General features: G+C 38.6%; 1 protein-coding gene across 2 annotated transcripts; it reads right to left on the bottom strand.

The window, feature by feature from the left end:
• Positions 1–276: 276 nt before the first annotated feature.
• Positions 277–23183, bottom strand: LOC106087984 (zinc finger protein 91). Of its 2 annotated transcripts, XM_013253258.2 has the most exons (10): positions 22999–23183; positions 22574–22895; positions 22393–22501; positions 22207–22332; positions 21898–22149; positions 17105–17206; positions 15513–17034; positions 5201–6127; positions 2380–2997; positions 277–1809 (listed from the first exon to the last, which is right to left on the bottom strand). In XM_013253258.2, the coding sequence occupies exons 1-10, from the start codon at positions 23113–23115 to the stop codon at positions 979–981; spliced, it is 4926 nt and encodes a 1641-aa protein (XP_013108712.2). In that variant the 5' UTR covers positions 23116–23183; the 3' UTR covers positions 277–978. The 2 variants fall into 2 exon arrangements, with proteins under 2 accessions (XP_013108712.2, XP_013108721.2); XM_013253267.2 differs by lacking the exons at positions 21898–22149; positions 22207–22332; positions 22393–22501; positions 22574–22895; positions 22999–23183 and adding an exon at positions 19108–19394.
• Positions 23184–23212: the final 29 nt, after the last annotated feature.

Here is a 23212-nt window from a genome sequence, read left to right as displayed (position 1 = left end):
CATTTGTAAAGGCAATTTCGCCTCGAACTTTGGGCTTTTTGGAGGTCTTTTCAAATTTCAGCAATAACTTGTCGACCTCAGCTTGCTTGCCCTTTTTAGCTTTATTGTGAATTGAAAGTCCTAATTCGTAGAGGCCATATTCTAGCTCTACTTTTAGCACTCAAGCACTTAGCTCGACCCATTGTGCTATTTTTGGATTTCTTTTAGCTAAACTAAAATTTTGTGAACGTTCGTCAAAAACATTTAACCAAAAAATCTATTCAAATGACCCAAATATTTTAATTGAATTTATGACTTTGGTTTGATTTTGTTGCATTGTTCTTAATTACGCAAAAGGGAACAGATTTTTAATACATTTTAAAATTAGGCAATCAATTTTTAAAAAAATTACAATCACTTCCTGCTAATCTGTATGGAGCATTCCACTTCTCGTCGCAGCAATGAACCCCACACAGATCGGACCTCAATATTCCAGCCTGTGTGGTGCTCATTTGTCACCTTGTAGAACAGGAGCAAAGGTGCTACAATTTAATTTTGAAGTGTTTATTTATTACACGTACTCGTGTATCTATTATACGTTTTCTATGCAATTTTTGGATTATAAAATTAATTGTATGGCTTACGACAAATAAATTACGAATTAATTTTTTTTCATATAGTATTGGCTTAGACTATCCGCCGAAGGATCGTGCGCTGCAGTCCTATTACTAAGACTATTAATTTTACAAGGGTATTGTTAGCAAATTTGAGAAATTGTTTGGAAAGTTCGTTTCCCGTCACATTTTCTGCCTGCAATAGCGGGGAAAAACGGCTTGCTTAACATTTAATTCTCCAAAGCCCTCGTAAAGGATTGTAGCTGTGCTCATTTCTTTTTTATGATTAATTTAAGATTAGTTGGTAGCATGCAATATAATAATTAAAATGAAAAAGTCTTAAGTTATCCATATTTATCGAGGACCAGAGTATGAGTAACTCAAATTAAAAATTCATTTCAAAATGAGTTAATTGCTTGACTCGATCTTCTTCGGTGTCTGCGACATGCTCCAAGTGGCCTTTCGAATTTCTGTGCTGTTTCAAGGATGTAGCACAAATGAAGCCTTCGCCGCATATGTCACATACGTAAGGCCGTTCGCCAGTATGACGTCGATGGTGCAGCGTCAAATCATTGGATTGCGTAAAACTTTTTCCGCAGTACGTGCACGTGTACGGCCGCTCGCCAGTATGGATACGCATATGGACATTGAGCTTGTATTGGCGTGAAAATGATTTGTCGCAATGTGCGCATTTATACGGTCTTTCGCCAGTATGGGTGCGACGGTGAGACTGCAGGTCGGACGAGCGAGGGAACGCCATTTGACAAAGATCGCATTTGAAAGGCTTCTCGCCAGTGTGTCGCCGCATGTGTACGGTCAAATTTGAGTTGTTCGAGAAAGAAACACCACAAAATGCACACAAGAAATTCTTGGTCTTGCTTGGTAATCCTTTTGCACGCTCCTTTATCTTTAGCGATTCATCTAGATTAGAAAGGTCACTATGGAATTTTTTGAAATGTGCTTTATAGCGATCTCTGCGATTATAACGTCGATGACATTCCATGCACTCAAAAATGTTGGTGTCGTTTCTGTTGTCTATCCATTCCGGAGGCTTTAGGTCGGCGTGATCATCGTCCGCCGCTGATGACGGTTGATGACAAATGGCAATGTGGTTTTGCAAATTCTCCTCCCACATGAATTTAAATTTACAAATGTCGCACTGAAATTGTTTCTCCACATTAAAACATTGGGTCGCCATATGGTACTGCAACAGTTTCTGAAAATCATAGAAAATTTGATGAATCCGATAAGAAATTGCATTGCTTAAATTCAAGTTTGAGTAAGAAAAAAAATGCAACTATTGATTTTGAGTTATTGAAACTGTCAGCAATTCAATATTGAGTTTTGGAACTCGCATGAGGCCCAGTGTGAGTGCTACAATGGATGGGCTAAATTATAGTGCGCAACAACTGTAAGCAAAATTTTTAAGTTAACATAATTTCTCGCAGACATTTCTGCCGGCGGCTAGCAATTTATTTTCAGTAATCAATAAAAAAATCCTCCATATCTTGTGATAATCATTCATCATAATCACTCATGGTCAGATTTACTTCCCTTTGGAGAAATAACGTGAACGATATCTTTGTATTTCAAAGATAAAGGACAAGTGAATTTGGCAGCACATTGTTAGAAATGGGATTAACTGCAACGCAATGATTCTTCTAACAAACCGAAAATTGAGTTTGTGGAAACAGACAAAGGAAGCAAGGTGAGTTGCAATAAATAAATTTGAACAAGGCACTATGGCGTTTGGTCTTTTGCATAGTTGGCACAATATTTGTCTTACCTCGCAAGATGTTTTAAAAATACAATTTTCGCATTTTAGATTCAAGTGTTCATAGCTGTGCATAGACCGTTGATGGTGAACCATTTGGAATTTACGATCACATGATACATTGCATATGGAACACGTATAGGGCTTGCAAGTTTTCGTTGGATTTTCCTTTTGGTCTCCCCCCTTCGTAGAGGTCTCCTCCGACTCAGTCTCCGAATCCAGCACCAGGTTTAATTCGAAACCTTTTTGGTTTGTTATGGAGTAGTTGGCTATAGAGTGCTCCACTGAGCACATATTCTGCGGATTTGTAGGTGAGAAATGAACAGCCAGCTCAGACATTGTTGGGAACTGTAGAGCACATATTTTGCATTGAATCTCCTTCTTTCCATTGGAACACAATGATTGTGTTATACTTTCGATAGAGCTCACGTAGTCGGAAGGGATATTATGTTGGCGCAATAAGTGTTCATTAAGCTGGTCCACTTTGTAGTAGGTTTTCGGACACAGGAAACAGTAGCGCAGCTCTGTTTCTGTGGCGTGGTTTAAAGTCATGTGCTGTCTGAGCTCTTTGTTGGTACAGAATTTACTCTGGCAAAAATAGCAGATTTTGAAGGATGCATGATGATCGACCTGAAATGAGGTTATAATTACAAAATATATATTTATACATATAGCTGTGTTCAAAATAAAAGGAGTGCTACCACGCCATGTTTTCGCCAGACAAAATTGCCGGCATATAAACTTCCGCATTAAATGATATTCTAGGGGTACTTAGAAAGGTATGTGAGAAATAAAATTGATTGTCTTCGAGATTGGCTTCAAAAAAAGATTTAAGAAAAGCTAAAACGGGTTGTGGTTGGTCTCACTATTCCCAAACCATAGTAAGAAGGTAACTTATTTAAAAAAAAAGTCCTACAATGGGACCATTGCTGACAAAGAAACAGTCGGTTTTGTTTGCTAAAGGGCATATTGATTGGTCGATTGAAAAATCGAGGAATATACTTAAACCGGCGAATATAAAATTGTATTATATATTGGAACTGGATATAGAAAGATGTCTGCCGGCCTGCCCATTACATAATATAAATCACAATTTACAAAACACACAGTCAAAAATATTGAAACGTTGGAGCTTTTTGTACTTCGGTATAGTTCCAATAATGAAGTAAAATACATCATGGCTATGTTAGCAAGTAATGCTAGATTATGCACATCGGAATATGCTTCTGAAATAGTAAATTGGCAAGGGATGGTTTCATGGCAATGGGGTTCAGGTTAAGCCGCCATTAGCTGCTCAGTAGATTGTCTCAAAATAAAAAGTATTTTTTTGAAACGCATATCCTCCTTTTTTCTTTTGATCCCTATAAGCAAGATACGAAATATTATGACGATCTGTTAACGATAATCCGTGCCGTCACGACGACCAAAGCTTGATTTATTGCTTTCTAGGGAATCCAGTTAAGTATTGTAGGCATGAAATTGATACGCAAAGGAAACTTTTATAAGGAAACCTTATGAGTGTATATTGGGCGAATAATATATATGAAAGTTATATCCTAATCTGAATCGATTTTACCCAAAATTGATAGATTGTCTTTGATGATTGGATAACAAATGCGATCTCCTCCTTAGTTACAAAAAACGGTAGCGACGGACTATCAGCACAGAAAGGATATGCGGACAGACGGACATGGCTAAGCCGAATCAGCTGGAATTTCTGAGTCGACGAACACATTCCCAGCCACAGTAGTGGTGCAGGGTAAGGTTTGAGGTTCTATAATAAATTCCATATCAATGTATACTTAGTCTACCAATTTCATGCTAGGACCTTAAATACTCAACAACTTAGAAGCACGACATCCAACTTTGGACGTCGTGGCGACACGGCCGGAAACGATCACCATAATATTTCATATTTTGCTTATTGAGATCAAAAGGAAAAAAGGAGGGTATGCGTTTTCCTATTTGGAAAAAAATGTTTCTGCCTTATAGGATGGGACGGTCTACTGCTCAGTCTCCTGACCTCAATAGAACACTTATGGGAAGAAATCGAAACTATATTATAGACAACCGGCTGCAAATGCGGAAGAGCTACTGAACGCGGTGCGTTATGTCTGGCATAAAATCCGTTTAACAATATTTCAGGATAACCCTGTAAAGAGATACCAACATCTTATTGAAACTCCATGCATCATTAATGTGACGAAGTCATAAAAAAAGAAAAAAGAGGTTATTACTCTTCTAAGCGCAGAAATAATTTAATGGGTCGATTATGGATAGCAACCCAACTTCTGTTGGGTTGCCAACGGCCAAATTTGTTATAGAAATTTAAATTTCTATATTAATTAACATATGTTTTTTCGATTTTCTTAGTAGCTGAACGCTCAAAATACTGATATAGAATGAAACTGAGAAAAATGTACAAATTTGAACTAATTTTTATTTCGTACTTTTATCTCCTGTCAACGCAACTATAGTTGCGCAACCATCCATAATGGACCCCTAAGTTTAATTTTCAAGTTTTGTGCCATTTGCTTTAAAAGTATTGGGTTATGTATCAATACTCCTATTATTTTGAACATCTAATTTTGGGGAAAAATGAATTCAATGAAGTATTTTAAATTATTTTAGCCTTGGTTTAAATAATTTTTTGTTATACAATTTAGAGAATTGATTAAAAATTAATCTTACGTAAAAAATTAAAAAAAAGAAAAAATATAATTTTTTTTAGAGGAGCACACTCCTATTATTTGAAACACAACTGTGAATATATAATTGGAGTTTGCCTAAAAAACGCATTGATTGCGTAATAAGAGCACAAAAAAATGTTTACCTCTTTTGGCTGATACTGTGGATGTTCCATTGCGATGTGAGTCTTAAGGTTATTTTTCCACATAAAGCGCAGTGGACACTGCCGACAAAAGTGACGTTTTTTCGTATTTTTGCATTGATTTTTGTAGTGCAATTCCAACATGTGTGACGACAAAAATCTTGCATTGCAATGTAGGCAAAAGTGTCGACCATCTTCCCACTTGTGCAAACTGTTATGATGTTCATAGACCTTGTATTTGCGATCGAATGTCATTTGCGGACACAAATCACAGGTATATGTGCGTCTAGATTTGACCAATTTTATGCTATTTTCCGGATTGTCGGCATCAACGCTCTTCTCCGCTTTCTCATCATCCGAATCGCTTTCAGTTTCCGAACTGTCCAAACTAACCTCAAAACCATGTTCATTGGTTATCGAGTAAAAACGCTCCAAACTACGTTCGGCAATGATATCCGATGAAATTTTTTTTGTCAAATGCTCTTCGTCCATCGCCAGCACTTGAGGATACAGCTGCTTTGATATAAAAGCAATGCTCTCTGACTCTTTGCGTTTTTCAAAATTTATTGAGTATTGGTGAGAGCGCAAATGAGAACGTAAATCGTATATGCGATTGTGCTCCGAATAACATATCATGCATTTGATTCTTTTACATCCATGTGGATTGGTCAGGTGTGGTAAGATGTGGTTGATAGCCTTGCTAGAGTTGGGAAGCAGTGTTATACCATCCGGGTCATGAGTACGTATGTGAGCCAGGAGATTATCCTTCCGCTGAAATTTGCGATCGCAATGTGGACAACCGAATTTTTTACCCTCTGTGTGAGTTTTTCGATGTCGCACCAAGTCTTTGGGCCATATAAACACTTTTTCGCAATATTCGCACTTCAAAGTGCTAGCACGTTTTGGCCTAGGTTGCTTTTGATGTTTATGCTAAAACAAAAAATAGTGACAGAATCATACAAGGAAATTTGTTTATACACATACGCAATACCCTGTAAGTTTATTCTAAAGAAACAAACCCCTTTTCGAGATGCAAATTTGCCCATGAACATTCCATTAAAGAACAAGGGCAAACCTCTCACATATCAAAGAGTGCTGTCCGGTTCGAGTTTAAGCTCAATGATAAGAGCCCTCCTTTTTATAGCGGAGTGCGAACGGCGTGCCATAATGAAGGGAGAAGTATTGACATGTCATAGTACCTCACAAATGTCGCCAGCATTAGGTGCGCATAACCACCGCTGAATTATTTTTTTGCCTAAAAGTCTATTAAGCGTCTCTTTGTACGCTTTCATGCTTTATTAGTTACACTCCATATCTATTTCAATTTTCTTAGAAAACGAACAATATTCGGGATTCACGACGCTCCAAAAAACACTTTTTCTTAAAAATAAATTGTAATAAAGCAAAATCCAAAATTAATTTCCTATGGTAAAAAACTTCCCTGTGTATTTTAAATAAAACTAAAATATCTAATGATGCAAATTTGTGAAATTTTGACACCCCATTTGCGTATAAATAACCAGTTGTTTTAAGGGTTACGTAAAAGGGAACGCATCAGATTTGAACCCGCTTCATTTCCTCCAAACACCGCACAGTGGGCCAAACGGCGAAAAAATTTGGAAATAAGTCCACAACTATTTACATGTATTTGAGGAAAACGACGTCATTGGTTTAATTCTTTAATACAGAATGTGGTACAGGGTGCAAAAGTTGACCAATGGCCAATTTCGAAACCATATGGTTATGTCTGGTATTGTATCCCCAGCAAAATGCCTGTGTATGTTAGCCGCAAAAGTCGTCAATGACATAGGAAATGCTTCGAAGTCCCATCATCTTCCCCACATGCCGTCATATGCTGACAGTTGCCGCACCTATTCTGCATCATAAGTGAGCTCGTAGTCCCATGTGTCCCGTTATGATACCGAAAGCTATACTGACCTTCTTTTTACTTCTCTTCAGTAATAGCCTCGTCTTGGGTTTGCACTCATGTGTGAGAAAGTTCTGTTTTGTTTTGCTCCGTTTATTTTTATGTTTTCTAAAGTAATAAGCAAGAAAAACACAACACTGCTTGCCTAAATCCACGTTAACTTGTAATATCTGTGAGTTCTGAATAAAAGTTCTGAGTTCTATATTAACAATTAAAAGGACATACATATTTAATTTTGGTTTTGACTGCAAAAAAACCTAACAAAGTCAGTGCTGTGCATATATGCACATACATACATACATAAAAATCTCTATTCTCAGTGTACCGTAAAAAGCTGTACCGTAAAAAGCTGAGAACAACTTTTTCTTGCGAAGTGCACGAGTTTTGGTTATATGTGTGTATTATAGTTATAACTATACTTATAAGAACCTAACACACACAAAGAAAAATGACGCGAACTAGTAACTTACACAAAATCAGAGTCTCACTAATCACTGATTTGCACAGATGTGCACTCAATACTTTTTTTTGGCAACTGCAACTACCTGTACATGAATATATCCTGGTTTGTCCCCTTAACGACAACAAGCAAAAGAAAAAAAATGTCTCAACTTAGAGAATAGTTTCAAGAGAAATTGATAGCTGACATAACATATAAAAACAATCAGTTTCGTGAAAAGCTATTAATTAAGTTAACGGGACCATCAAATAGAGAGAGCGAGATGATTTATCACATCCAAAGAGCATAACACAACACCTAAAGGCCCTATTACACGGCATGTAGATGTCTTACAACATGCCACTTTTTTTATTCACATGTAATTGCAAATGTTTGTCAAAATTGTCAATTTACATACGTTTCACCATTTTTGCTATCACACCTGTATGTTATTTTCGAATGATATTATCTAAAAACTTGAGCAAAAGCTGTTTTTGTATGCGTAAAAATGGTTAAAGTTGTGAAAAAGCTGTTCAAATCATAAATTTGTGAAAACAATTCAATTTGGGGTTACTTTCATTCGACTGACAAAAAAACAGCTGATTTCTTTATGTTTTTTTCAGAAGGAATAGAACACGCTCTAATCGAAAAATGTACATGTACATGTGCTATTTTGAAAAGTGATTTTCATATGTTAAATTCGTTTGTATCGCACGCTATGTACAACTCAACATGTACTAAATTTGACATGTTATAAGACAACTGCATGACGTGTAATAGAGCCTTACGGCTCGCTCCGAAATAATTTTAGCTGTGCTTTATTTTAGTACTATATAGTGCAGTGCAATGACATTTGTATGAAAATGACATCTATCCAGGACAACGCTGTTCTGGATAAATTACCAGTGCAGGTTCGAGGAGAACATCTGTCGTCATGATTGCCATGATATGTTTTCACAAATAATTCTGGCCCCCCGCAGACATCCTCTATTGTGAATGGCAAGATAAACGTAACAAAATTATTCATAAAATATCGTGCACAAATCTTAATACATTTTATTAGACAATTATACATGAACCTGAAGTGTGCTTTGAAATGCATTGGATGTCAATAAAATCAAATGCAGTTGGTTTGGATAACCTGTATCCTAAATTCATAAAATGCACTTTACCATTCATACTGCCTTATATTACATACTTTTTCAATATCATTTTAACAACTAGAATTTATCCGTCTGCATGGAAAAATTAAAAAATAGTACCAGTGTCAAAATCAAAAAGTGGAAATGACTATCGTCCCATATCAATTCGGCCTTTCTTCTCAAAAGCATTTGAAAAGATAATCCATAAGCAAGTGAGCACATACTTAAATGAATACCGCCTTTTATCCAGCAAGCAGTCTGGGTTCACACCGAGACATAGCTGCGAAACTGATTTAATCGATGTCACTGAAGATATTAGATCGAAAATAGAAGATGCACAGGCAACATGCCTTATACTATTGGGCCATTCAAAAGCTTTTGATTGTGTTAATCATGATAGACTGTGCCTAAAACTGAAACATTTTTTTAATTTTTTCGCCTCTGCTGTGTTGTTAGTTAAAAACTACCTCTTTCAAAGAACTTAATCAGTTGAAATCATGGATTAAGCCTCCCGACATACGAACCAAATATGAATCAGATCAGACTATACAGATATAGCTGTCATGTAGACCGATCTTCTAATTTAGGGTCTTAATCCCACAAAAAGCGGATTTCTTCGCTGAAACTTTTACTTATATATGAGCTCTCGGGACCTGAATAAAATATTACCGAGACAGCGGCTGGATATTACTATGGATATCAATCCCATGGCAGCCGGTTGTACGTACCGGATTGACCCGATGGAATCTTCATCGGCAAGGGCTGCCGCCTCAGTGTACGTGTTCGTCTTTTTTCGTCATGGGAGAGGCACATCCCGGAGTGCCTTCTCCGTATGCTTTTGGTCCGTGCCGGGATTGAAAAGAACCCCGGACCCCGGTTCTGTTCCGTTTGCCAGAACCGCCTTCATCATCGGTCAGTGTCGGTGAGGTGTAACAGGTGCTTGGAGTGGGTACATTTCCGTTCTTGCTCTGGCCTAACTTCGCTACGGGAGTATAGTCATACTGGCTATGTCGCTAGGTGCTGTGCGAACACAGCCAGCAGTGGGTCACAAGCGTCGCCGTCGTCGCCTTCGGCGTCCTCGTCGTCGGACTATGTGACCCCCCCGACCTCTCCCGTACGGCAATTTATGCAAAGACAGCACCCTAGCCCTACTATTGCCAGGCCAGTGTCGGGAAATGTATCGTTCCTGCAGTTAAACTGCAATGGACTGCGAGGCAAGATTGATGAGATTGTGGATTTTATGAGTCGGAAGAGCATATCGGTCGCAGCGATCCAGGAGACAAAGCTGACTAACACCTGCAGCTTGCACAGTTGTCACGGCTACAATGTGCTACGTAAGGATCGCTCAAGGAATGGAGGTGGGGGATTGGCCTTCGTTATACACCATTCCGTGCAGTATAGACCTATCTCGCCTGCGCTTGACGCTAGTGACCCATACATGGAATGTATGGGGGTAGCAGTCAAGTCTGGTACTGCCGAGATAGAGATATACAACGTGTATATACCGCCGGTTGGCAGCTGTGTCCCGATTAATGGCCAGGCCTACAGCCCCGACATAAGTGGGTTGCTATCTGGCCATAGTCGTCTGGTTCTGGGGGATTTCAATGCACATCACTCGTCATGGCATTCTCCCCTAGGCAACGACCAGCGTGGCATAGCTTTGGCAGAGCAGATAGATAGCTCCACGTTTTGCACGGTGAATGAGGATGCCCCCACTAGGATTACGAGGAGGTGCAGCAGCTCGCCAGACATCTCAATCGCATCCCCTGATCTCCTGAGTGACGTATCCTGGCAAGCCGTCATCTCTTTGGGGTCAGACCACCTCCCCATAATCCTCACCATCGACCGACCACCCGACTTCATAACCTCTGAGCGCCGAACGTTCATCAACTATAAGAAGGCCAATTGGACTGGCTTCAGAGAGTATACCAATCGCCGCTTCAATGAACTGCCACCCCCCTCTGATGTGCTTGTGGCCGAGAGGAAATTCCGAGACATCATCAACGCAGCAGCCGCTCGCTTTATACCAGCCGGTCGAATACCGCAAGTGCGACCCAATTTCCCGGCGCAAGCAGTGGTACTCGCAGACGAGCGTGATGGGATTCGTGCTATGGACCCCGCTAACCCCAGAATCAGCGAGCTGAATCTGGAAATAAACAGGGTAGTCAACGAACATAAGCGGAATTTGTGGCTGGAACACTTGGAGCAATGTAACTTAGGCACCGGTGCAGGCAAATTGTGGGCCACTGTTAAGTCTCTCTCGAACCCCGGTAGACGGGACGACAGGACCTCAGTCACTTTTGGCGAGTTAACCGTGACTGATCCGAAGAGATGCGCCAGGTTGTTCAACCGTCAATTTATCGTGCATCCCGAGAGAGACAGGGCAAGGAGGAGAGCCATTCGCCGTATTCGTGGTCTCCGAGCCGATGAACAGCCATCACAATTTACCGTGGGCGAAGTTACGAATGTCATCCGTGGCGCCAAATCTTCCAAGGCGTTGGGCCCCGACGGAATCTCTACATTGATGCTGAAGAATCTGGATTTACCTGGAGTTGAGTACCTTACCACTGTCCTTAACCTGTCATTGAACACTCTTATAGTTCCCGATGTCTGGAAAATGGGCAGAGTGATCCCGCTACTGAAGCCTGGTAAAGACCCGAGTTTGGGGGAGTCGTACAGACCGATCTCCCTTCTCTCACCAGTGGCTAAGACGCTTGAGGCATTACTCCTCCCGAGCCTCGTAGGAGAATTTCCATTCGCCGAGCATCAACACGGATTTCGGAGATTGCACAGCACAACAACAGCTTTGCATGCCATCACCACACACATTTGCCGTGGCTTCAATCAACCCAGGCCATGTGATAGGACGGTCCTCGTGGCATTGGACCTATCGAAGGCATTCGACACGGTCAGCCATGCCAAATTATTTGAGGACATCGCCAACACGTCCCTCCAGCCAGGCCTTAAACGTTGGGTCGCGAATTATCTGTGTGGCCGCCAGTCATTTGTGGAATTTAGGGATAAGAAGTCAAAACACCGTAGAGTGAAACAGGGAGTTCCCCAAGGCGGGGTGATATCTCCGGCTCTGTTTAACCTCTACCTTTCCTCCATCCCACCTCCTCCAGACGGCATAGAGATCGTATCATATGCGGACGACTGTACGATCCTGGCATCAGGCCCCCCACCCATTGATGACATCTGCGATAGGTTGAACGTCTACCTCAACGAGCTTGCCTCATATTTCGCTGCAAGAAATCTGAAGATATCCGCCACCAAATCTTCAGCCACACTGTTCACTACAAATACGCGTGAGGTGAATTCTGAGCTGACTGTGATGGTCGATGGAGAATTGATTCCGACCATCAAGTGTCCCAAAATACTTGGCGTCACATTTGACAGCTCCTACACTTTCTCCCCACATGCCACAGCAATCTGCAATAAAGTCAAAAGTAGAAACAAGGTCCTCAAGTCACTCGCTGGCAGCACTTGGGGTGCAGACAAAGAAACCTTGTTGACCACGTACAAAGCAATTGGCCGGTCTGTGGTAAGTTATGCAGCGCCAGTGTGGTCACGTCAGCTTTGTGACACGCAGTGGAATAATATTCAGATCTGTCAGAATGCCGCCCTCCGAACTGCGACGGGCTGCCTCCTTAGTTCTCATGTGGACCACCTCCACCAGGAGACAAAGATCCTACCAGTGCGAAGACATAACTACATGCTGTCTAAGCAATACCTTTTGGGCTGTTATCGCAGAAATCATCCAAATCATCATCTTGTGGATAGATACCCACCGCCCAGAAGCCTTAAGGTAGATCTACATGATCTAGAGCGTGAGGTCCAGCGCTATAAGAGAGAACCTCTAGATCAAGCGGCATATCAAGCGGGTCTGAACAACATTCATGCAGACACGGTAGCAGACGCGTTAACTGGCTACCGGGTGAATGTAGTCCTTGGAGTACGACCGCCACCCATTGCACCCGAAGAAATCGACCTCCCCCGGCAAACCAGAGTGATTCTGGCTCAATTACGTTCCGGCAGATGCAGCCGCCTCAATTCCCACAGAGCTAGGATTGATGCCGACGTGCAAGATGTATGTCCCGACTGTAACCAGGGACCGCACGATACACGTCACCTGTTTAACTGCCCGGCCAGACCCACTCGACTCAGACCCAGATCCCTGTGGACGCACCCCATCTTAGTCGCGGAGTTCCTGGGTCTTGACACTCAACAGAATCAAGCAGACGAAAGATAGTACACAATAAACTGCTACAACAACAACAACTATGGATATAGTAGTGAAGGAACAATAAAATAGTATGATCCAAAGTTCGGCACAGCCGAACTTAACACGTTTATACTTGTTTTTATATCATGTACACATAATACCTTTTATTAGTGGCGCATAAAAAGCCAATCCCAATGTATTCATAGTTAAAGATCCATTAATAAAACATTATGTTAGATTATTATATCAAATTGGATCAGATTGTATCTGGGAAAATTTTGAGATAGAGTTGTATCTAACCATTCTTCGGAGCCAATTTTATATGATGCCAGATATAATTGGATCCGACCATATCACCTTTTTTTACTTGGGTATCTAACGACACCGTGATATCTACTTTTTCCCCTTTCTCTCTTTATTCCTCTTTTGCATGGTTAACAAAAATGTTCACATGCTTGTAAAGTTAACAAATTAATCCGTGAGGAATTTTCATTCACAACAGGACAGAAAAAGGGAAAACTCCTCAAGGCAATTCCTTCCTTATTCGTGATTGGGCTCAGTATGTATATAATTTTTCTCTCAGAAATAAGTAATGAGAAAATTTAATGCTGCTCAAACAAGATAAATTTTTAAATTTTAATAATTTCATAAATATAAGAACAAACGGAAATATTTTGATAATATCAACAACATAATAAGACTACTCTTTAAAAGTAATAACTGGAAGTTAAGAGAATGGAAAATATTTCAGTGGACTTATAAAACTTGTACAGCTCTGTACGAAATGTCCAAATAGAGAAATTACATTGTCTTAGGGTTGGTATTCTACTCTGCTTTCGGAATAGTCGCGCAAACTTTTAATTGATCCGCGGGCGGAATTTGACAGCAATTAAATGTCTTTGTTTCCTTACCAAAACACGTTTTTTGATTTTTCTTGCCACTTTCCTCACTATAAGCAGAGTACTACTTTTCCGCCTATTTTTAGCTAACGTCTCGCCGACGTTGTTTTTATATGGAGTTTGACAGCATTCCTCTGGAATACTCAGCTCAAGGGTCAGAGGCACCCTGACATCAATAAAACGTTCTAATGAAATAAATGGAGGTCATTTTTGCTATGGGCTCCTCACAGATCTACAAAAACTGAAAAGCTAAACTAAAAATGAAGCAGACTGATATTGTCCGGCTTTAGACCACTGTTTAGTGCTTTCTATTCGAAGAGTAGTATAGCAAAAAATATTTCAACCAAGAAAAATTATCAGAAGGAGATGTCAAATGGATCAAGGTGCTTTACAACCATTCCGACTAGAGTAAGTTGCAAAGCACACATCTGAATTTGAACAGGTCTCTTTAAGTCGACTTGTTTCATAAGTGCAATAGAAAACAAATCAAATCTTACTTCCCTTATTCAAATCCAACTTATCCAACGATGCTAATAGCAACAAACACAAAAATCTTTTGCAAAACTCTTTTGTTCTCCGCACGGCTATCGCCCAACGGTTGATTCTGCCAGTGCTGTTTTTGTGTATAGGCAGTGACCTACACAACATGCGACGTACCTTTTGTTTGGTCTGTCTGTTTGCGCTTTTTTATTGGTCCTAAAATCCTATTGAGATTCCATTGCAGGATATTGTCCGGCCTCCGACCATTGTTTAATGCTTTCTCTTCGAAGAATAGTATAGCAAAAAACATTTAAAAAGTCAGCAAATAGCGTTGAAAATGAAATCGCGATAAAGGAAACCAGTCAAATGCTTCTAGCAACAACACACTTTTTGCAGACTTTTTAAATGTTTTTTGCTATACTATTCTCTAAATAGAAAGCATTAAACTATGGTCTAAAGCCGGACAATATCCTGGCATGGAATCTCAATAAGATTTTAAGACCAATAAAAAAGCGGAAACAGGCAGACTGATTTTTGTAAAATTTGTAAAAAAAAACAACAGCAATGAACGAAGATTTGAAAGTTTTTTGTTTTCTTAAAAATTTACTACAAAAAAAATGAATTGTTGTTGAGCATAAAGCTAGAAAGCAACCTATAGAACATGGAGGATATTGTCAGCTCATATCATCACCATCTTAACGATACTGCTTTTAATATGGAACAGGTATCAGAAGGGGTTAGAAAGGGTGCACGGTCGGTCGGCTTTTGAGGGCCACATATTTGCCATTCTTGGGGGACATTTTTTGAATCAATGGCTGCGTTAACTTTGGAGGCCACCATAGCGCAGGTTCCGCCTATGAAGCTGAACGCCTGGGTTCAAATGCTGGCGAGAACATAAAAAAATTTTTGGCTGTGGACTCGTCTAAAAAATGAGGTCCCTTATCATAGAGCTTAAAACTTGAAACGGACATCACTTATTGAGATTTGAGAGGTTCACCCCTGTTCCTTAATGGAATGCTCATGGGCAAATTTGCATTTGCATTTGCATTTTTGTATGCGTTAACTGTAGACAACGATTTTACTTTCGCAAATTAGAAAAAGTATCGAGTCTACACAAATATTACTCTCTAATAAAAGTGCATTGCATTAACCTTTTTTTTATAACACTAGACACTAGCTAGAGTTAAATTAGAAACTACTTACCTTTATATCTTTGTGTTTTAGCAAATTGTTGGGCCATATGAATCGAGCATTACAGTACTCGCATTGTTGGGCCACTCGTCGATGTTCATTCCAACAGTCTCTGTACAAATGTTGCTGTAGTAAATCCTGACTGACAAACTGTTTCGTGCAGTCTTTGCATGCATATGGAAGGGGAACGTCGCTGTGGGCTTCGAATTGGTGGTTGAGCAAGTGCTTCCTCCGGTTAAACAACATAAAACATAGTTCACACTTGTAGGTCAATGTCTCTTCTTCTGTTCCACTATCCGAATCATGTATATCCATTTCCATGCCGTCCTTGTCGATGGCCCGATAAAGACGACTAATTTGCGACTTTTCAAAAGCATTGTGTATTTCTTGTTGTAAAAGGGCGCGATCATGAGTCTTCGAACGTTCAAATCTTTTGAAGTAAATTCCATTTTGAAAGTCTATTCCTGTCACACCATCTGAATGCTGTGTTATATGCTCACGAAGAAATTTAAGTTTGTCAAAGGATTGTACACAGAGGCCACATCGAATTATTGGTTTGGTTGGATTGTTCTCAAGATTGTGTCTTTCTAAATGTTTAAGCAATTTTGTTTTCACCTCAAATGGTCGACCACATATATGACATTTTAGGATTTCCCTTTCGATGACAACTTCCGGCTTGGTAGCACAATTATGATTTCTCATATTGTCCGGCCAAACAAATTTAGCCGGACATCTGGTACACAATAACACCTTATTTCGGTTGCGACAGTGCACCTCGGAGTGTCGATCAAACATTTTCGATGATATGAATTCCAGTTTACAGAGACCACACTTAGAAGGCATTTCGTCGCTTCCGTGCGCTTCCTTTAAATGGTTAAATGCTTCATACTGAAAGCAGAATGCTGATCCACATAGTTCACATTTGTAGTTAGGATAATCGGCACTATTTTCCGCATACAGATCCTCGACTTCTGTATCACTTATGGACATTTCAAATGAATGTTCATTCAACACAGCATAGTACTTGAACCAGTTTCCGTCTTCGATATCTTTGCAAATATGTTCCTTGACACTCAGCAAACTAATAACATTGGGGAATAAATGTGTCACAATATCACTATCCATCTTCAAATGAATCAGGGAATCAACGCATCTGTGAGTTCCCAGATGTGCCCTCAACTCTTTGGTTGTGCTGAATTGAATATTGCAAAGTTTACATTCCACAAGTAGCCAACTTGTAGGCTTACTGTAAAGGCGGTCGCCGAACATCCATTCTCTGCGCTTGCCCTTTGGATATACGCAATTATCGGAGTGCATCCGCTTTATATGATGTCGCACTTTATCTTTCCGCCCAAAATGTTGGCCACAATATTCGCAGGAGAATGTAGTTTCTCGTAAATGTATAGAGGCAATGTGGCGGCCACAGTCTTTGCGCAATGAAAATGTCTTTTCACACAAAATACATTGAAATCGATCATTAACTTGTCTTATTTTGTTAAAGTATTCCGGAGCCCGACGCCCAACTCTACGTTTCCTAGGTAATAAAAGTACAATAAACAATTTTAGAAAGTTAATTTTACGGCATTTGGGAGCATGCACCATACCCTGTGTTATTGTCCGCGTTAGGCTTTTGGCTCGTCTCATCTTCCGAGGACGATTCATCTTTGTTTTGCTGGTTTTGAGAGATCTCTTCTATTTCCTGTGCCCTTAATATAATATAAAAATATGATTATATTATATATATGTATTTTGGTATTGTAAACACGTTTTTAAGTACGACTTGTTTTTCGATTTTCTCATGATGATTTTATATCCCATTTAATAAAATCCTATATATAAATAAAAAAAAGCATGACAGGTTTTTTTTGAAATCGTTATAAATCCGTTATATGCAATTGTATCCACCTGAAATTTTGAGGCCCTTTTTATACAAAACCTCGATAAATGTATATATAAACCGATGTGGTATATTAAAGAAAACTTTGCGAGTAAATAAATTCAATTTGATAAGGCAAGTTAAGTCGAATTTCAAAGCTTTTACAAAATGGTTTTATCGTTGTCGAAGATGAAAAATCTAATACATTTGAAAAATCTAATACAAAGCGTTGTAAGGAAATTTAAGAGATTGGCATCTAAGGACATCTTTAAGAATAAGTCAACTAAGGAAATGTGGTCTATACTAAAACAAATGTAAATGGAAATGATGGATATGATATAGCCACAGTAGATGTTGAACAATTGAACCAGGTTTATTTGTCTAACCAGTTAAGCCGTGATTTAAGGGCTCCGGATGTACCTCATGATGTGTACGATGGTTTTTCGCTTTCTAATGTTAGCAGTACTGATGCAATTGCTGCCGTTGTTAAAATAAAATCTACTGCAGTTGGTTTTGATGGTTTTAAATTACAGTTTCTAAGGCTTGTGTTTCCATTTATTGTTCAACTTATCGTATATGTGACTAATACCATACTCACCACGTCTATGTTTCCTATTGATTGGAAAGTGGCAAATATTGTTCCTATACGGAAAAATAATAACAGTAGTGATCTTAGGCCTAATCCATAATGCCTTTTTCGTCTAAGATGGTGGAACATTTGATGAAAGATCAAATGTTTGCACATTTAGAGAACTCGTCATTACTGCATGGTAATGAGTGCGGTTTCAGACGCAATCGCAAGTGGAGTTAACGGATACGGTGAGAAGACGAGTAAGTGGTGGTGGTTGTTTTGTCCTATTGTCATTGGACCTTGAGAAGGCTTTCGAACGTGTAAACCCAAAGTTATTGATAGAGACACTATCTAGTTTGTAAAAATGTTCGAGCTCTGCGTGAAGGCTGTTGTATTCGTATTTGTAGTAGTAGTGTTCCACAGAGTTCTGTTTGTTGTTGTTGTGGTAGCCACATTTTCATGTGGAGGTGGCGATACTCGTTTGGTTATTCAAAAGTGCCAATAACGCGCCTTGCCATATCGAGCATCATAGGCACTCAGCATTGGTGCAATTGTTGATATGTTTATTATTTGTTTCAGCTGTATCAAATTAAATCAATTTTAACAAAACAGCACACATTTCTTCAATATTGAAAAATAATTAGGAAAACGTACAATTAGTTTCCACTTTTGTGAATTTATGAATATGACAACACAGGTGCATAGGTTAGAACGTGCTCCTATAACAGAAAACGTCTGACTTCCAATCCTGGCGAGAACTTCAACAACCGTTTTTTTCTGATTAATTTTGTTTGATATCATATTTTCTTTTCAAAACATCAATCTTTTCGTCGAATAAATTAATTTTCATTCAAAGGGAATCGCATAGTCTTATTTTCATTTTGGCCACCACGGTTATAGAAATAAAATTTGAAATTTTAATATTTAATATTTAATATTTAGCAACAACAACAAATCTAAATCAATGATATGTTGTCGAAACTAAACAAGAAGAGGTGCAAGTTCAAGGTTTATGACTTTTATACGTTTTATACAATATATGACGTTTGAGACGTTTAGAACTTTTTGACAGTCGAAAATCTAAATAACCGTCATGCAGACCATCCCTGGTTCTTATCAAGTACCAACCCCAGGAATTTAAGCTCATCAACAAATCTTACCTCATCAATGAGAGATGAAAATCATGATTTCCAAACGACAAGGCTTTTGTCTGTAACGGGTTAATTTTGAAGGCATTGGTACCAGTACATCGACAAACTTGACCTGAAATTTCTCTATAACTACTGAAATAGTTTTAAAACTGAAGGAAAGCTTGATGTGTTATCTGTCGAATAAAAAAAGAATGATTAAAAAATCTCTTCGGTTCAAAAGTTACAGATTTTTGGCCCACTGTGCGACGGTGTATATGTTGGCTGTTAACTAATAGTGTTACCACTCATAAAAATTATTTTCTACCAAAATTTAAGAAAATCCTACCACAACCTACCAAATGTTTTATAAGCTAAAAATGCGGTATATATTTTTATACCCATCACCGAAGAGTTGGCGAAATTTTCATTCTATTTATTTGCAACATATCGTATTATGCATATTCAGCTATACAAAGTATACATTCTAGATCGTCGTTATATTCATAAATCATCTAGCCATGTCCGTCCGTATGTCTGTTAAAAACAAATTGCAGCCTCTTCCGATTTAAGATCTTGAACCCATTAATGGGCATTTACATTTGCGCCGTAACAGTGAGTTGCATGACCCCTCAAGTATAAGTATCTGAGCATGAGCATATTTGTATGTAGCTGCCATATAGCCCAATTTTCCGATTGAAGGCAGTGAACGAATAAAAGCCGCATTTCTTAACCATTTGCGAAATTTGGAACAGATCTCTTGACACTTGTACCAGTTACAGTCAATACCAGAACTAAGACACTTTTTCTGGGAAATTTGAAAAATTAGACCCCTGCAACAGCATAAGGGTCTTCGACTTGCATGATTTTGCTCTGCACTCTTATCGCATACACAGACACAACAGGAAGTGAGTTTTTACAGTAAGGCCCAGTATGCACCTCAAGTCAAATTTTCGGTAGCGAACACATGGTGACAAATCACTATACACTCGTTTGGCCACCACAATTTCTTGGTGCTAAACTAAAAATTTTATCAAAATTAAGCTGTATTGTGTAATAATAAAATCATAAGATGACGCAAAATAGATCAAGGTAATTTTTCTTGCAATGAAACCAAAAAAAAAAAAAAATCAAACCTTAGAATGTCACTCTGTGACACAAATCAAACCGAAGATTTCGCTTGGAACATGTCAATGCATTTCTTATGGAAGAAAAATTTCTTTTTAGATGCATACCGTCCTTAAGGGAAAATCCTACCAAAAACCTACCAATTTTGGTAGGAACCTATCAAAAACAATGTTTTACTAACGGAATGTTTACTAACGGAAGCCGTTTGCTGGGCCATTTTGGAAACAGCCTTCCTGGAGTATCTGTAAATCATAACCAACTCATATTTGGCTCTAGTGATGATGATTGCTTTCCAATTTTGCATAGTTTATTCGTCCTTATCACCACAAAAATTTAATAATCCAAACCAAACTAAATATTTAATTGAAATCTTTTTTTATAAAATGATTTTTTTTCTCAATTATGGCACTGAGTATTTTCGCCCAAATTTTTCGTACAGCAAATTGCAGTTTTGAACTTGCAAAAATGCTAATCTGCACACAAATTCCACAAAAGCAACACAGAAAAGATAACCAATTTTCAACTTTGACGCTTGAAAGCGAGCGTCATTCTGTGTTGCCCCGCGATAAGTAGTGTTTATAGTTGACGAAGTTAAGAATTGTTTAAATTTTGCAAGTTGCTTTTTTATCATTTGAAATCCACGTGCTTCACAAATCAACACTTCATCTACAAAATTAAATGTTTTGTGCAGTTTGCTTGCCAGCGGCCTTATTGAGTCATAGTCGTCGTCGACAACGGCAAACAACGTTACTTGCTCACTGATTATTTTTAACCTGAAATGGAAGATAAGGACGGTGCCACAAGCCACACAGCACACGTTACAATCGCTTTTATGAAGAGTAAGTGTGATGAGTTAGTCCAGTCCTTATTGGAAATCCTTATATTATGGTTCTTTTACAGAAGAGTTAGCCCAGTCATTATTGGAAATATAGAGTTGAAGGCAGAAACATTACAGAACACCACAAAATATGAAATCCGCTTTCAATTGCAACTGCTGTCGATTTTCGCCTTTAACATTATAAATACGGGTGAATATTCACACAATAATCATCCTTATTACGGTTGTCGATGGCGAAAGTCGACAGAAGTCGTAGTCGAAGACGAAATTCACATTTATGGTATTCTGTAACTTATTTGCCTTGGACAGTTTGGTATTGAGAATATATTGTAAATAAAAACTAATGTTAAAGAAGCCTCCATATCATACCCTTTATACAAATTCGTGTGATATACTTAAGAGTGGCCTTATATGCCAATCGTTTTTGTTGTTGTTGCGATGAAGAAATCAATCCGGAACGTACAACCGACTGGCATGGGATTGACTACTCGTTTTCGTCAAATTGAACAGTCGAATCCGACCTACGTGATACCAAAATTGTAAAAAAAATCTTTTTCGACAACCATAATACCGTTTTGTAAAATACCTATTGCCTTTCTCAAGGTTAAATTGCACTTTTCAAGATGTAATATCAGATTTCGGTGTATTGACTTTATCAATCTGGTTTATTGCTGGCAAATTATACCTAAAGTTTTTCTTTGTTTTGTTCAAAGGATGCCATTGAGTATAAAAAGATTAAATTATTTTTCAGGTTATATAAAGTGAAAATGGCTTCAGTAATTGTATATCAGTATATCAGGAATTTCAAACTTATGTTCATGCAATATATAGAAAAAATAATTATATGTGCTACTTACCTTGGTTTATCGGGATGCATGCGTTTCATATGATGTCGCACTTTATCTTTCCGATTAAAGTATTCTGGACAATATTCACAGAGGAATGTACTTTCTTTCAAATGTATTGAAGCAATATGTCGCCCACAATCCTTACGCTGTGAGAAGGTTTTGTCGCACATGAAGCAACCATATCTATCGCCTATATCCTTAATTTTTGTAAAATATGGCGGAAGCTGCCGCCTAACCCTGCGCTTTTTAACCGTCTTTTCTCTAAAGGGATTTGTATAATTATAAGCGTATTACGGGAAACTTTTCGGAGCAACATACCCTTCTGATTCCTTTTTAATTTTTTTACGTGGTTGGTAACTTCCTTCAGAGGATGACTGATTGTATGCGGAATCGTCATCGTCTTCATACTCATTTGCATTGCCATCTTCGCTAGCATTCAAGAATCTACAATACAATATTTCTTCAAATTAAATGAACAAATATTATTTTGTGTTGATTTACTACCTTTCTTCGTCGTAACCGAATGTATCATCGGCGCAACTATCGTACAGAGTTTGGTCGGTTTTTAAAGTTTTATTGCTGGCAGTCAGAGGCATTTCATCGTCATCACTCCCTGAGTGGAATATACGCAAACAATGTTTTGACTAATACAACTATTGCAAATATTGTAACTTTTTACTTTTACCTTTATCCGTGTCGTCTTTTGTGAGACAACTAGATCCAGGAGGCTCTTTATCCAACAACAGCATGCCATATTGGTCTCCAACAACTTCTAATTTGATATCACCTAAATACTGTGCAACAGGTATGTCTATAGCTGATTCCTCCAAACAATCCGATAACAGATTGTTTTCATCCAGAGGGTCGGCATCCCCACCATCAATAGCCAATAATTTTAAATACTTTTCATTTGCCTCATGCGCCCTTGTTACAAATTCATAAGCGTTTTTGACGCTAGTAGAGCATAAATTGCAAATAGTTTTCGGCAACGGGTCGTCTATTGAAATCTTTTATTGGCACAAAAAAAAAACATTTCAAACAATCAATAATCTGCTAGTTCTCCAAGGAACTATTACAAAGGTTTTGGGGAAAGAGGCGAATACCACCAACCTGTAAATTTGCTATTTCCCTTAATAAATCCAGAAAACTTTTAGATTCCACAACAATATCACACAATCCAACAAGTTTTTCTCCAGGGTCAAAACATGTCCGGCAAATTCGATTCATGTTTCATAGGAAAAAATCTTAAAATCTTTGTTTTCCTACTATATTATTTCTAAAGTAAAAAAAAAATATCAAATGTATACCAGGGATCTGAAACAGT

This window comes from Stomoxys calcitrans, chromosome 2 (genome assembly GCF_963082655.1).
Source record: "Stomoxys calcitrans chromosome 2, idStoCalc2.1, whole genome shotgun sequence".
NCBI classification, from domain to species: Eukaryota; Metazoa; Arthropoda; class Insecta; order Diptera; family Muscidae; genus Stomoxys; species Stomoxys calcitrans.
Note: the sequence above shows the minus strand (reverse complement) of the source record. Positions and strands in the feature narration are given on the sequence as shown.

What these genes read in the sequence shown, in the direction of transcription:
- LOC106087984 (XM_013253258.2), bottom strand. Translation starts at nt 23,115, where the DNA reads ATGAATCGAATTTGCCGGACATGTTTTGACCCTGGAGAAAAACTTGTT. An exon ending in ATTAAAAAGGAATCAGAAGG is followed by an intron (nt 22,150 to 22,206) that starts GTATGTTGCTCC and finishes AAATCCCTTTAG; the next exon opens with AGAAAAGACGGTTAAAAAGC. An exon ending in TAAAACACAAAGATATAAAG is followed by an intron (nt 6,128 to 15,512) that starts GTAAGTAGTTTC and finishes TTTTTGTTTTAG; the next exon opens with CATAAACATCAAAAGCAACC.